This window comes from Ictidomys tridecemlineatus, chromosome 9 (genome assembly GCF_052094955.1).
Source record: "Ictidomys tridecemlineatus isolate mIctTri1 chromosome 9, mIctTri1.hap1, whole genome shotgun sequence".
In the NCBI taxonomy this organism is placed as follows: domain Eukaryota; kingdom Metazoa; phylum Chordata; class Mammalia; order Rodentia; family Sciuridae; genus Ictidomys; species Ictidomys tridecemlineatus.
In genome coordinates this window covers 38,800,634-38,816,617 of record NC_135485.1, presented here as the reverse complement: position 1 = coordinate 38,816,617, position 15,984 = coordinate 38,800,634, and the positions used below count along the sequence as shown (strand labels likewise).

The 15,984-nt window shown below is 40.2% G+C and overlaps 2 protein-coding genes across 20 annotated transcripts in view; one reads left to right on the top strand and one right to left on the bottom strand.

The window, feature by feature from the left end:
* The window catches only part of Fip1l1 (factor interacting with PAPOLA and CPSF1), a 70,084-nt gene extending 68,768 nt beyond the window's left edge, over positions 1-1,316 (bottom strand). For 8 of the 16 annotated variants that reach the window (XM_005320002.3, XM_005320004.5, XM_005320006.5 and 5 more), the window contains exon 1: positions 974-1,315. In XM_005320002.3, coding sequence (XP_005320059.1) covers positions 974-1,058 — 85 coding nt within the window. In that variant the 5' untranslated portion in view covers positions 1,059-1,315. Of the gene's footprint in view, positions 1-973 lie in introns of all 16 variants that reach the window. The other 8 variants (XM_021722805.3, XM_021722806.3, XM_040292415.2 and 5 more) reach the window with 2 other exon arrangements.
* A 10,413-nt stretch (positions 1,317-11,729) lies between these two features.
* The window catches only part of Scfd2 (sec1 family domain containing 2), a 371,756-nt gene continuing 367,501 nt past the window's right edge, over positions 11,730-15,984 (top strand). For 2 of the 4 annotated variants that reach the window (XM_040292423.2, XM_078021291.1), the window contains exon 1: positions 11,731-12,712. In XM_040292423.2, the coding sequence (XP_040148357.2) occupies positions 11,875-12,712 (838 nt within the window). In that variant the 5' untranslated portion in view covers positions 11,731-11,874. Of the gene's footprint in view, positions 12,713-15,984 lie in introns of all 4 variants that reach the window. The other 2 variants (XM_078021292.1, XM_005319998.5) reach the window with 2 other exon arrangements.

Here is a 15,984-nt window from a genome sequence, read left to right as displayed (position 1 = left end):
TTCCACACTTTCACATTTCAAAGTATTAAAGCTAAATCTCTCCACAAAAGAATGTACTTTTTTACAAGTTTATCAAACTTACATCATTGAGGAGCTGCATGGTGCCCAACATGCAGATTTAATGTACTCTTCTAAAGCAATAGAGAATTTACTTTTTAGTCAAGGAACAAATGTTTGGTTTCAAATCTGGAGTCACTACCAGACAAGGATTATGACTTTTAAAACCAGATGTTAAATAAGTCCTCTTCAAAAAGTACAAGATGCATTATTTTGAGGAGAAAGAAAATACATGAGATGACACCGGAAATTATAAACCCAAGGGTCATGAACTTCTATGATGTGGATTAAAGAGTAATCTCTTAAAAAAAAAAAACTTCACCTTAACACAGGAGACAGAGATTTTCTTTGTGGGCCATAATGTATTCATTCCATCTCTATTTTTTTTTCCTGTCTTTTAAATAATAATTTTAAAGTATGACTTTCAGACAAGGAGGTACCCTTGCAGGTGCATTCCATACAAACTGACCATCAAGAAACAAGACATTAGTTTCACAGCATTAACTTTATTTAGCTATCATTACACAATGACTGTTTCTAAAAGCAAGGGACGAGAAGGCACCAAGAGATGCACCAAAGACAATCCAAAATCGATAGAAAAATCAAGAATAAAGGGAGAGGAGGCAAGGCGGCCTGGAGGCCTCGGGAAGAGGCGGATGAGCGGGACTCACAGTCGAGCTGGGCCCGGGTCCCACGTCCTCCACCGCCGCGGTGGTGCACAGGGGGTCAAGGACCGGGGCTGCGCGGAGGAGGCCGCGGGGCGGGGGGCGCGCACGCCGAGCTCGGCCTCCGCAGGCCCGACAGGCTCCCAGGGAGGCCCACGGCGGCGGCGCGAGGGACCGAGACGCCGGCCGTTTGCGGGCCGAGAGAGGGGAGGCCCGAGAGACCCGGGAGAGAGGGACAGGAAGTTCCGTACCGCCATACAGCCACTCTTCCTCCTCATCCCCTCCGGTGCCGCCGCTCAGCTCCGACACTAGGCGCTCGACCTCGCCGGCCGACATGGCCGCCCCCGCTCACAATTTAAAGACGACGATCAACAGCCCCCTCCAACCCCTTCCCCAGATTCGCTGTCCCGGGGCGCGAGACAGGCGCGAACCCAGAGGTGAGCGAACCAAAAAAGCACGAGACCCAAATCCAGGGAAGGCGGTGGCGAAGGCGGCAAAGATGAAGATTCCTGCGCCCGCCCGCCTGCGCACGCGCAGCGGCACTTAAGCGGCGCGGCGCCTCTAGGTGGCTGGGCTTCCGCGGCGGCTGCACCTGGGCCCGGTTGGGCATGCGCAATGCAGTCGGCCCCGCCCCGACGGAGGCCCGCGGCGTCCTCGGCGTGGCTTTCTCGCGGGCGTCCTGCGTCCGCTTGGTTCCCCTCCCCCAGCCTTCCCTCCAATCGCTCTGGGCTTTTGCCACTCCATTGTGTGTTTTCTGTCTGCTGCTGTTTGCTTTGACGTCCCGTTTAGTTACTTAAGTTTTCCTAAAGGCTTTTTGTTTCGTTCTTGACATGTTGCACGCTGGATACCGAATCGTCACTGTCACCTGTCGGGCCAAAGTTGCTCATTAGAGAAGAAATCATCTACACTTGGTGTCTCGAAAAATTAATTTAAAAAGCCAACCGAAGAAAAATTGTCATGAAAAATACATTCCCCTTGTTTAAAAAATAATAATAATTGAAGTCGAGGTCAAAGACCGCCTTATCCACTACCCTCAACTTCAGAGGTCACCCTTTTGTTTGTTGTGCATTGTTCTGAATTTTTTCGTACATTTACTTCAGGTGCCTTGTTGGAAGAACTTGAAGCTGAGGAGCCTTAAAAGGCATAGTATAGTACTCTTAACATCCTGTGACTTGCTCTTTTTTTTTTAAACCTACTAAAGTCTTGACGATCATTTTAATTTTAGTATATGTACCCTGCCTTTTTTTTTTAACCTTTATTTTATTTACTTTTATGTGGTGCTGAATATGGAACCCAGGGCCTCTCCCATGTGCTAGGCAAGTGCTCTACCGCTGAGCCACAACCCCAGTCCTAGTATGTGTCCTTTTTTAAGCTGATAAAAATCTGTAGCATGGCTATCATAAAGTGAGTATGGCTACTTCGCTATTGATGCACATGATTGCATTCAAATCTTTTGGCAGAAGAAAGAAATCCTACAATAAAGATTCTTGTGGTCTCTTGAAGTTTTATCCAAGTGTTTCCTCAAGTTGGATCATAAGAATGGGTAGTTTTTATTTTGATAAATAATGCCTCAAGATGACATTGGTTGTGTTAAAAATGGAATTCCAGTTCTTAACCAGTTGGTTGTATGACCTTGGTAATCAACCTACAAAGTGAGAAAGCTGAATTAGATATTTCTAAGATTCCCTTAATTCTACAAGTTTCAAGTGGGATACTCATTTTTCAACAGAAAGAAATCTATTTTGATTGTACAAATCAATGAACAGACTTTTTTTGTGTGTTTTCTAATGAATAAATATTGTTTCTTTATTCCACAGTCTATTGGTACTTGCTCTGTTTACGTGAGTAAAACAGGATTGCCCTTAAAAAGCTCTCAGTTTATTGAGAAAGACAGAGGGTGGTAAGCAATTAACTTTCCCTCAAGGAAAAGGTGGAAGTGTTTACACCCCACCAATTCCACACCATCTCCTGTTATTTAAACAAGCCATGTGGTTTTAATTCTCTGTCTTTGAATGAAACTCTACCTACTTTGTTGAAAGCAATTCCTTACATTCTTCTAAATTCTGTTTACCTTTGTAAAATCTTTCCTGAATGTCACTTCATCTCTTCCCATTTATTTACTTATGCAGTCAATATTTGTGGAAAGTCTACTGAGGGTCAGGAACTCTTTAAAATTACATAGATTTAGCAGTGGGTTAAAAAAAAAGTCCTTCCTTTCCTGGGGCTTTCGTTCTTTTGAGAGTCAGACAACAACAACAACAAAAATATTAAGAATTATGAAGAATAAGCTATAAGAAGGTCCAGAGAAATGTGATGAAGAGGGATGGTGCAAATTTATATCCAGTAGTCTGAAAAAGTTATTCTAATGAGTGATATAAGTGTTGCGTCCTGCATGAAAACAGGATGTAAGCCCTGTGGATTCCTGTGTGAATAGACTTAACAAAGGAATTAGGAAGTGCAAAGGCCCTGAGGTAGAAGAATTCTTGGCATGTTCAAAGAATCCAAATATACCTGGATTGAAATGATGATGAAATGTAGATGAGGTCAGTGGTATTGGAGAATAAGTAGGGCAGAGCTAATCACCTGTCTAGACCTTGTGCTTCCTCCATGGCATGAGTTGGTCACATTGTACAGTTCAGACTCTTCATTAGACCTAATCCTCCCTCAAACAGGGCATCTTGTTTGTTGCTTCCATTTCTTGCATGGTACAAAACACCAAATGGACCTTCTTGGTTTTGCTGAAAGAAATGGAATGAAGGTTTTCTTTGTTTATTATTCTAAAAATCCCTAATGACGGGTGATTTCATGGGAGAACCAATTGCTTTTTACTGAGGGGCTTTTTTCGTCTCCCAGCTGCCTGAAAGCAGCTTCCCTTTCAAGGCATTGCTTAAACTGAACTAAAGAATTGGTGAAGAATAATTGATGCATGAGATCACCTTCATGGTAGAGGTTAGCATTTGAGCTTAGCTTTGAAAATGAACATTTCTATAAGCAGAGAAGCCCATAAATCACTAATAACCACTTTTAAAAGGCCTCTTCCTTCCTTGCTTCCAAACTGAGTTTCTGGCATGACTACACTTCCTTAGTTAAAGGTGTCTTTATCTGCTTACTCACCGAGGGGGGAGGTCAAAGATACATAGTTTGAAGATATTTTATATACTTCCTCCCACCCTATACACTATTGCTAAGAGCCTTAGCCAGTAGGAATGATGCATGGCATTTTTGTTTGAAAGGTGATGCCAGCAAGCCATTGAGATGATAATGATATTGTTAAGATGTGCATTCAATTAGATATTAGACCCCTGCTGTCCGCCTCAGCCTGCTACTTTGGAGCTCTTGCGGGATTCCCCCGAGAGTACCCAATGGTTGGGGAAGTTCGGTAGGAGGGATTTCCGGAGGAGGGATTGCTGGTTGGTGTGGTGTGTCCCAGAAGAAGGCCATGTGCGTGGTTTTCTCGGGAGTTTTAGAAATAAAGTTTGTTCCTGCTTGAGTGGTTCGTGATTTTGTGCCCAGCCAGACTGCGGCAAACTATAACCTTATCAAACTACTACATTTGTTCTGATCATATTGGTTTAGTATTTTATTGTTTTTTGTGATCTGTTATTTCTTGGCAAAAATAATAAGCCAGGCATGGTGGTGCCCCACTGTACACAGCTACTCTGGAGGCTGAGAAGGGAGAATCACTAGAACCCACAAGTTTACAACCTGGGCAACATAGCAAGACCCTCCATCCCAATAAATAAATAAATGATGATGATGATAATAATAATAATCTGATTTTAATGTATCTATCCCTAAGAAGCACTCTCAAGGAATGTTTCATTAAAATGATTAAATGGTGGCTAAATGATGACAAGAGTTGAGAATCAAAATAAAAGGTCTTGCACAGCAACCAGCCTGTGGAAATATAGTACTCAAAAAGGTGTTTTTCATGGATATGGCATTTGGGCACAATTGTCCTATTTGCTGCCAACTTTAGATATGTCACTTAAGTGTCAATGTTCTTTAGTTTCATGTCAGTAAATTGATATAGTAATGTTTTATAACCAGTGCTTAAAAGGATAACAAAGTTAAATGAAGTTGCAAACATCAAAGAAATTGACCAGTTAGAGGCCAGGAGGTGCCATGTTATGGGTTACGCCTTTCCTCACCACCCCTCCAACATTTTCTTTTTCTTTTTTAGTTGTATTTATTTATTTATTTATTTATTTATTTTTCTAGGCCTATCCTTGTTTGAACAACCAGAATAATTACACCTGTGCAGAGTTGTTCCTGTCTTCTTTTTGGTACTTTAGTGATGAATTAGTTCCAGTTAGCCATCCTCCTCTGCATCTTAACATCCTTTATACACTTTGTATCGATAGTTGTTTCTAGAAAGTTCTGTTGTCTCCTATTCACATATACACTGTTAATGTAAACTGGGTATGCCCTTTAAGGATGAGAACAAAATTTTGTTTTAATCTGTGTAGTCACCAGATCTTGTCTCATAATGTCCATCACATGGAAAGTGGTCAGTGAATCCTAAAGCCAAGCACTGATCCTGTATATGGAGGACTTAGAAATAAGGTTAAGGGAAATATGTTTGATTTTTTTTTTTTTTAGGAATTCCTGACTATTTTGAGCAGAGAAGTACAAATCACATTTTAATAAGGTAACTGTGACAGTCTTAAGCAGATCATGTTAGCAGGAATTTATTCTATTCCACCATAACATCTGAGACAAATTACTTTTGGGGGGGCTTTCTTTTCTGTCTACCCTGCATATCAACGACATTTTATCCAGTTACATGACTTTTAGTACCACCTACATCATTGGGAGCCAAAGACTCTCAAATTCCTACCTGCAGTTTTCACTTCTTGAGCTCAGGACTCTCAGCATCACTCAGATATTTCATCAGATGAATCTTTTTGATAGTTAATAGGCATTTCAAACTTATGCTCAGAACAGAATTTGTGAATTCCCTTCTCAAGCTTGTCCTATCCTATTGCCATATTCCCCAGATTTCCTTTATGCTTTAGATATGAGATGTCTGGAAAAGCTCACATGTGGGACAATGCAAGAAGGTTCAGAGGTAAAATGATTGGGCTATGAAAGCCTTAACCCCCAATCAGTACATTAATCCCCTGATGGGATTAACTAGGTGTAATTGACAGCAGGTAGGATATGGCTGGAGGCCATGGGGCCCTGGGAGCCTGCTTTTGAGGTATATTCTTTGTGTCTGGTGAGTAGAGTCTGCTTCCTGATATGAGGTCTTGACCTGCTTCCCTTTGCCACACTCTTCTGCTCTGATGTTTGGCCTGACCTGGAGCCTGGAGCCCTGAAGAATGAAGCCGCTGGACCAAGACCTCTAAAACAGTGAGCCTCCAAGTAAACTTTTTTCTCTTTTAATTGTTCTTGTTAGGTCTTTTGGCCACAGATGAAAAAAAAAAGCTGATTAAAACACCATTTTCATATTAGTAATCACTATTCAAATAATGATGTCAACACAAACCCAAAGAATCATTTTTTTCCTTTCCTCTCTTTTTTTTTTTTTTTTTCCCTCATCTGCCTCTCTCATACTGTGCAATGTCCTCTTAGGTCTTCTCATAAAATATATCCAGGGCTGGGGATGTGGCTCAAGTGGTAGCGCCCTCGCCTGGCATGCGTGCGGCCCGGGTTCGATCCTCAGCACCATATACCAACAAAGATGTTGTGTCCGCCGAGAACTAAAAAATAAATATTAAAAATTCTCTCTCTCTCTCTCTCTCTCTCTCTCTCTCTCTCTGTCTCTCTCCTTCCCCCCCCTCCCCTCTCTCCCCCCTCTCTCTCCACTCTCTCTTTAAAAAAAAATTAAAAAAATAAAATATATCCAAAATATATACAAAATATATCCCAAATCTGCCTTCTCTCCACCTCTACTACCATACTGAAATTCAAGTAACACAAACCCTTCAATGGCTTCCTCTGACATGTCAAATGCAAATCCTTGGGACCTACAAGCTCTTTCATGGTCTGGTATGTCCTAAAGTTTCATGAGGCTACATAGGCTATGCATTAAGTAATGTTTAGGGATCTTCCCTATCCCCCCATTCTTCACCATCTTTTGTCAACATTGTAGTGTTGTTCCTTCACATCTCTACTATGGACTGAATGTTTGTGGCCCCCACCGCCACAAAAAAATTTCTGTGTTGAAACCTTTTAATCCACCATATGCTGGTGTTTGAAGATGGTCCTTGGGGAGAAAAGAAGCCATCCTGGATAGGGAGGAATATCATGTCTGTCATAAGACAGGAGAGCTTGCTCCCTTCCTCTTTGTTGTCTGCAACATGATAGCATGGCTGAAAGACAACCATCTGCAAACCAGGAAAAGGTTCCGCACCAGAACTGGTCAATCCCAGCACTCTGATCTTGGACTTCCCAGCTTTCAGGACTGTGAGAAATAAATCACTATTGCTCAAGTTATCCAGTGTATGGTATTTCTGTTTTAGCAGCTTGAACTGAGACAATCTCTATGCTTATTCCTTTCCAGTTCTTGCAGATCTGATTCCCAATGATGCATTTAATTCAATCTTTACCTTTGTTCATTTAGTGTGCATTCCCAGAAATCTCATATTTTATTAGAAAGGATCAGGGGCTGTAAAGGGGGTGTGGCTAAATGGCAGAGCACACAAGAAAGAAGAAAGAAAATATTTAGCAGAAAGATGACCCTACTTTTCACTTAAACTGATATTCAATTATACAATTTATTGACAAGGACATAATTTCTCATCTTTTTATACTACATGCCCACCATTATTTTTTGCCTGATTGTACCATGAAGCCTGGAAAGATTATACCTGCACCCCTGTTGCTCCTCATCATGTCTGTAATTTCTTCCTGCACAGGTTCAAATCCTGTGTATTCTTTTCAGATTCTATCTCCTTTTCCCCTTCTCTGATATTTGGCCACCATGGATCATGCTATTCTGGAAACACTTTTCCCCCATGGCTTCTCACACAGACTGTAATTCTGCCTGCCCAGAGAAATTGCTTTGTTTTCTATCATTATCGTCTCTCTTCTTCATGCTCCTTTAAAGCTAACTCAAGCATACCATATGACTCCCCAGATACCAGACTTATTTCCTGCAATCCAGAATCATATATCCAATGTCTTGCTAGATGTTTCTACCCAGATGTCCCTCAAATATCTTCAAAACAATATGCCTCCATATCTATTAGGATGGCCACTTTAAAAGTAACAGAAAGTATCAAGTGTCAGAAAGAATGTGGAGAAATTGGAACCCTTGTGCATTGTCATTGAGAATATAAAATGTTGCAGCTACTGTGGAAAACAGAGCTAATGTTTTTTGAAATATTAACAATAGAATTATTGTATGATTCGGCATTTTTTCTTCTAGGTATATGCACAAAAGAATTGAAGACAGGATATAGAGATTGGTATACACATTCAGAGCGGTATTATTGACAATAACCTATAGGTGGAAGCAACTCATGTCCATTAACAGGTGAATGGATAGATACTATATATACATACCATTAAATATTAATCAATTTTTAAAAGGATATAAATATTGACACATGTTACAACATAGATGAACATAGGACATTATGCTAACTAGAATAAGACAACAAATCAAATACTGTATGATTCCACTTATGTGGAATACTAAAGTAGTCAACTAATGGAAACAAAGTAGAGTGGAGGTTGCCAGAAGCTTGGGAAAGAAATGAAGAACTGTCTAAATTGTATGGGATTTCAGTTTTGCAAAATAAAATGTTCTGGATATTTGTTATACAACAGTGTGAATGTACTTAATGCTCTTGAACTATACACTTTAAAATAGCTAATATGGTAAATTTTATGATATGCATATGTTCCCATAATTTAAAAAATGTTCCAACTGAATTCAGTATATTATTCCCCAATCTGCTGCTTTTCTGATTTTTCAAATATAATTCACTGTCATTTACCAGTGATCCACACACTGGGTGCTAACCTAACATTCTCCTTCTGCCTCCTTCTTTCTGCTAGATAACTCACCAAACCTTTTGGCACTATTTTTTAAAATATTTATTTTTTAGTTATAAGTAGACAGGATATCTTTTTTAATATATTTTTGGGGGGCTGGAGCTGGGGCTCGGCAGTAGAGTGCTCATCTAGCATGTGCGAGGTGCTGGGTTCGATCCTCAGCACCACATAAAAATAAATAAATAAAATAGAGATTGTGTTCAACTACAACTATATATATATATAAACTAAATATAAATATATATATATGTATATAGATTTTAGTGATGAACACAACATCCTTATTTATTTATTTTTATGTGATGCTGAGGATTGAACCCAGTGCCTCACACATGCTGGGCAAGCATTCTCCCTCTGAGCCACAACCCCAGCCCTGGCATTGTTTTTTAAACATCTCTTTATACACCACCCTCTATCATTCTCTTTTATTGTTATCCCTAAAACCCTTCGCTATAGTTGTTGTTGGTAACTAACCTATTTTCCTAAAATGTAGAGTTGAGCTGGGTGCAGTGGCAGAAGGGTGCAGTGGCAGGCTGAGGCAGGAGGATTGTGAATTCAAAGCCAGACTCAGCAAAAACGAGGCACTAAGCAACTAACTCAGTGAGACCCTGTCTCTAAATACAAAATAGTTCTGGGAAAGTGGCTGAGTGGTTGATTGTCCCTGAGTTCAATTCCTGGTACCAAAATAAATAAATAAGTAAATAAGATCCAGAGGTAAACAAGCAATTTCTACCCAAAGACCTCAACAGTTTCCAATTGGCTGCTACTATTTAGAATAGAAAATAAGATGCTTCATGATCTTGTCTGTTCCTTTTCTAGTTACGTGTTCATATTTTTCTTAGACCTTTTTTTATGCAGTGCACTCCAGCTAAAATAACCTCTTTGTAGTTCCAAATAACACATTTTGCAGTTTCATATCTCAACAACTTTTTTCATGTTGCACTTTCTGCCTGGGCTACCAGGAATACTCCTCCCTATCCTGTCCACCTGCTATACACCTGGTTTCTTTAAAGGAAACTAAAAACTCATGTTCTATATGAAACTTCTTCTGACCACTTCCCTTTTTCTTTCACTCAATCAGAATTTATTATTCCTTTCCCTAGTAACTCCTATGTATTTTTAAAAATCATTGCTTCTGTGATATTTTATTGCACTTGGTATGAGTTCTTTTATTTCAGTATAATTCTTTTTGAAGACAAGGATTAGCTTACTTCTCTTCATATCCTGAATACCCAACACAGGGTCTGGAACACTGACAAGTTCATTAAAAGTTTTCTGAATATTTATTATATGGATTTTTTAATTTTTAAATTTATTTATTCTAATTAATTATATATGACAGCAGAATGCAATTCAATTCATATTACACAAATAGAATGCAATTTTTCATGTCTCTGGTTGAACACAAAATATCGTCACACCATTCATGTTTTCATACATGTACTTATGATAATGATGTCTGGCTCATTCCATAGTCTTTCCTATACCCATACCCTATACCCCGCTTCCCCTCCCTCCCCTTTGCCCTATGTAAAGTAATTAATTGAGCGTTCAACAAACACTTATAGAACACATACTCTCTTCTAATTTGGGGGATTCCTTGGTGTCTAGTGCATAATCTAGTAGAATAGATGTTAAGGAAAATAGGTATGTGGAAACTTACCCAATGATGTTGCAAGTACTTAGCAGACTTAGAAGAGGACAGGGGGTGCTGGGGATGTGGCTCAAGAGGTAGGGAGCTCGCCTGGCATGCTTGCGGCCCAGGGTTCGATCCTCAGCACCACATACCAACAAAGATGTTGTGTTCACCGAGAACTAAAATATAAATATTAAAGAAATTCTCTCTCTTTCTCTCACTCTCTCTTTAAAAAAAAAAAAAAAGAAGAGGACAGGGTAGTAGAGGTAGTGAGTTAGGAAAACCCTCACATGGAATGTATAATTGGAATGGTTTTTTAGGGTAAGAGTTTATCAGGTGCAAATTCTTTGTGAGTCCTATGATTTATTAATCATTTCATCTTGGAGTTTGGCACAGTGATTTCACTTAAGTGTTTAATAAGTATTAGTTGAACAAACTGAGCCTTTGAAACTGTCCAGAGTCAATCGTTGATTTTGTTATGCAGGTACATAATGTTCCAGGCTGGGAGAAAGAGTGCAGAGAAATTGAGAAATCATGAAGGATTTGGTAACTTTGAAGGAGTGTGGATATATCCTATAGGCAACTAGACCAGGTGAAGCTTTGAAGCAGTAAAATGGAAGGACCATCTTAGTTTATTAGGAAGAAACCTGAATCCAAGGTGGAAGAGATGGAAAACTGGGAAATCATGGGACAATCATTGTGTTAGTCCAGGTGAGTGATATTGCTGAGTGATGTGACAGCAAGGATGGAGAGGTAGAACTAGTTTCTAGGAGTTTTGAAACACGTCAAAATTTAGTGATAATGAGATGCAGGTGAAAAGGTGGAGGGAAATCGGGTTTATTAAGAGGCTTGTTTGCAGGCTGGAGTTGTAGCTCAGTGACTCCCAAGGGTGAGGCACTGGGTTCTATCTTAGTACTACATATAAATAAAGGCATTGAGTCCACATACAACTAAAAAAAAGTAAAAAAAAACAAAACAACAAACCCACCACCAAAAAACAGGCTTGTGTGCACAACAACGCGTGTGATAGCAGCCTATCAACTACAAATTACTACATAGCAGTTGCTGTTTTTATATGGGGAAAGTGGCTGTAATTTCAGAGAGGTGTTCATATCTGAGAAAGATATTAAATTGCAGATCAGGTTTTATTATTCCTAAGACTTCTCAGGGAGCACGGAAAGGTAACTTGAGCAGACAGATGGGGACAAAGGTTGCGTAGTTCAGCTCTTTCCTAGACAGCCCCTTTTCTTCTCCGGAACTTTCGCTGAAGTCCAGGGCCACGGAGCCCCGCCCATTTCTTCCCAGTCCCGCCCACCCTTCCTCTAGCCTCCTAACTAGCCAATCAGTGCTCAGTGACGTCATCACCATGCGCGGTCACCAGGCGCGTCACAGACAGGACCACGTGTACTGTGTTGACTGTCAAAGTCTGAGGACACCCAATTTCCGGAAGCTGTGAGTTCTGCCAGAAGTTCCTGCACCCGAGTTTTCCCGAGCCTGCGAATCCCGGCCATGAGTGCCCCGGGCGTGCTGTCCTTCACCCAGCAAGGCTGGGAGCAGGTGCTGGCCAAAGTGAAACGGGCTGTGGTCTACCTGGACTCCGCCTGCGCCGAAAGCCTGCACTGGGGCTGCGGATCCACGCGGCTCCTAGAGGCTGTGGGTGGTCCCGAGTTTCACCTGAGGGAGTTCGAGTCTGATGCAGTTGGTGGAGGAGTCAAGCAGCCCAAGGCAGTGTTTGTGTTGAGCTGCCTGCTGAAAGGTCGGACTGTGGAGACCATAAGAGACATAATATGCCGCAGTCACTTCCAGTATTGTGTGGTGGTCACAGCAGTGAGCCACGCTGTCCACCTTACAGCTAACCATGTCCCAGCGGCTGCAGCTGCCGAGCTGGAGGGGCAGCATCCGGTGTTCGAGCAGCTGGAGGAGAAGCTGTGTGAATGGATGGGAAACATGAACTACACAGCCGAGGTGCTGCACGTCCCATTGTTGCTCGCCCCTGCTGCTCCGTACCTAGCCTTAACTCCGGCCTTTGCTTCCCTTTTCCCACTGCTACCCCAGGATGTACATCTCCTTAATAGTGCTAGACCGGACAAGAGGAGGCTGGGAAGCCTGGGTGAGGTGGATGCCTCTACCCTGACTCCAAAGCTGCTGCTGCAGATCAGGTGCCTGGTGTCGGGTCTCAGTTCTTTGTGTGAGCATTTAGGGGTACGTGAAGAGTGTTTTGCTGTGGGTTCCCTCAGTCGGATCATCGCTGCAGATCTGGCCACTTATGCTCCTGCCAAGAACAGAAGGAAGAATGCTACAGGCAGGGCATCTGTGATCTTTGTGGATAGAACTCTGGATCTCACAGGTAAGTGGCATTGCTATGGAGTTATTCATATTCACTCTCTATAGTGCAGACACTTTCATTGATTCAGCATGTTTTATTGGCCTCTCACTATATGTGAGATTGAGGAGACAAAGATGATCTAAATGACACAGTCCTTGATTGCTCAGAGTTTAGAGTTTAGTTTAGAAGGGAGATCAAGAAAAGAAAGTTAGCAATTATAATACAGTTTGTTGAGTGTGCATAATGGGTAAACATAGCTTCTATATTCATTGCCATATTAAAACAACTGCCTGTGCATGAGACTGGAGAATGGAATTATGCTTACACGGAGAACTGTCCACCTGGAAGCTTTCTAAAATTTCAAGATGCCAACATTTACAAAAATCTTTCATAAGAGGATTCTGATCTATTGGAGAGGTGTTAGATGACACAGGGGAAGGAAAACTATAAAGCAAAACATGAAATTATAATGGACAGTTGAAGTTTAGTTTCCTGTAAATGTTAAAAGATGAGACTACCCATAAATATTCCTAGTAAATTAGATGAAACAGAAGTACATAAATGTTTTCAGGTATTTATTAATTTGTTCTTAGGTTTTTTGTTTGTTTGTTTTTGGTACTGGGGATTGAACACAGGAGCGCTTAGCCATTGAGCCACATTCCTAGCCCTTTTTATTTTTTCTTATTTTGAGGCAGGGTCTCACTAAGTTTCTGAGGCTGGCTTTGAAATTGTGATCCTCTTGCCTCAGACTTCTGAGTAGCTGGAATTACAAGTGTATACCACCACTCCTGGATCTTTCTTTAGTTTACATTCTGTTAACAATTGGGTATGTAGTCTCAATCATAATAATGTATTAAATATTTATACACATAAGGGACAAATGTAACTTTGAAATTGGCTAAAGAAAAACTCTTTGTGATACTTGACGTGTGCATTTATTTTCAAAGGTTACATTTATTTTTCTGTAACTAGGTAGATACAATGCTACTAGTAGTAAATGCTAGTCATACAAGTTTAGGAAGAGTACTCAGGAAACTAACATTGGTAAGCATTCCCTTTAGTAGGCAATTAAAAAGGTGAAAGAAGTTATATAAACAATAATAAAGTATTTGAGTTTTTTACCTTAATCAGATGAATTTTTAGATCATAAAATGGGAAGCAATGGTAGTACTGAGGTGGAAATTTATTCGACTGGGAAAACCAGGTGTCCAATGTGAAACTGTAATTTAAATATAAGTAATAATTGTAACATAATTGGATGCTTAGAGGATTAAAACTATAATACTTGATGAGTATATGCTTGTTAAGATATTTAATGAATTATATAAATGTTTATGCATCTATTCCTGTATGCCAAAAATGTGACTTATTATTTCATAGTTAATCAGGAAGTTTGTATATTTTTTCATTTTCCTCTAAGACTTCAGTGCTCTGGCTGCTCGGCATCATAGCAATAACTTTTTTATGTCTTCGATATCTAATCTTTGTACATGCTTTTTTTTCCACATATAGAATAAATGAAGTAAGCATAGCTTCTTCCCTGTAAAAGTGGTAGCATAAAGCAGTCAAGGAAGACTTAGAAAATAAGGACCCATGGAAAAACAAAATTGGCACGCAATAGCAATCATTTCATACTTTCTCCAAGGGAAGTTTCTAGATCTCTTCCCCATCCCCAACTCACGCTCAACTTTCTTGCTTGTAGAGTCACTGAGAAAACAGAAGCAATTAGAAAACTTCCTTATTTTCTATCACCAAATACCACCTTTTCTTTTTTATTTATTTATCTTTTTTTTTTTTTTTTGTAACTGGGAGTTGAACCTAGGACTTTGTGAATGCAAGCAAATGCTTTGCCGCTGAGCTACATCCCAGGCCTCTACCAACTTTTCTATATCTCTACACGTGTATTTTTCTTTTCTTCCTTTATATTAAAAAGGCAAGTAGCCAAGTGCAGGGTGCACACCTGTAATCCCAGCTACTGAGGAAGCTAAGGCAGGAGGATGGCAAGTTTGAAACAAGCCTCAGTAGTTTAGTGAGAACTGTCTCAAAATATAAAACAAAAAAGGTTGGGGGGTATAGCTCAGTGGTAGAGCACCCCTGGGTTTAATCCCCCTGTACCATTAGAGAGAAAAAAAGGAATATACTGTCTCTGCTACAAACATCGACTTTTTCACCTATGCAGACCCTCTCTATTTTTACTTCTCATAAATTTACCTTTGTCAAATAAGTTTTTCCTCTTCTCTGAATTTTCACCATTACATCCAAACAGGAGAGAACATCTCCTCTCTTGACCCTTGATTGCTTCTCCAACTTCAATCCATTTGGGGATTTTTTTTTTTGGCTTCATTTTATAACAGACTTGAAAGAGTTTATATATTTGCTGTCTCCACAATCATTTGGTTCAATTGTCCCTCAACTCCTCTTAAATTAGGTTTTTATTTTCCAATACTTTCCAGACACTGTCTTTGTCAGGGCCCCCAATGATTTCTACATCACCAAATTTAGTGTTCAAATATCAGCATTCCTTTTTTAAACCTCAAAGAAGTATTAGAACAGTAAAATAAATAGCTTAAAATGTATAAAAATTCAAAAAATATACAGATAAGTAGTCCATGGAGCCAGTTTCTTATGTAATCTCATCAAAGCACAAATCTGACATTCCATTTGTTTGCTTGTAGTCCTTACATAGCCTCCTGTCACACCTACCTTTATTTTTTTTATTTTAGTTTTTAGTTGTAGTTGTAAAGGACAAAATACCTTTATTTATGTATTTATTTTTATGTGGTGCTGAGGGTCAAATCCAGGGCCTCACAAGTATTAGGCAAGCGCTCTACCACTGAGCCACAACCCCAGCCCCATCTGACGCCTACTTTTAAATTTAATGTCTTTACCATTGTTTTCAGGACCATGCATGTCATGCATTTTCTCTAATCTCCCCTCACACCTACACTCTGGGTATACACTGTCCACCTTGTCACTCCTCAGACATGCCAAGCATGTCCCAATCTCAGAGCTTTTTTTAAAAAAATTTGTTGTTGTTGTTGTAGATGGACAGAATGCCTTTATTTTATTTGTTTCTTTTTATGTGGTGCTGAGGATGGAACCCAGTGCCTTATGCATAGGCAAGCGCTCTGCCACTGAGCTGCAGCCCCATCCCCCAGGTTCAGGGCTTTTGAAGTTCCTCTGTATCTCTGCCTAGAATGTTCTTTCAGGCATCCACTTTATTTTGTATCTCACTTTCTTTGAGTCTCTGATCAAGTGCCTGTTCCTCATTCCTCAGAGACCATCTCTGACCA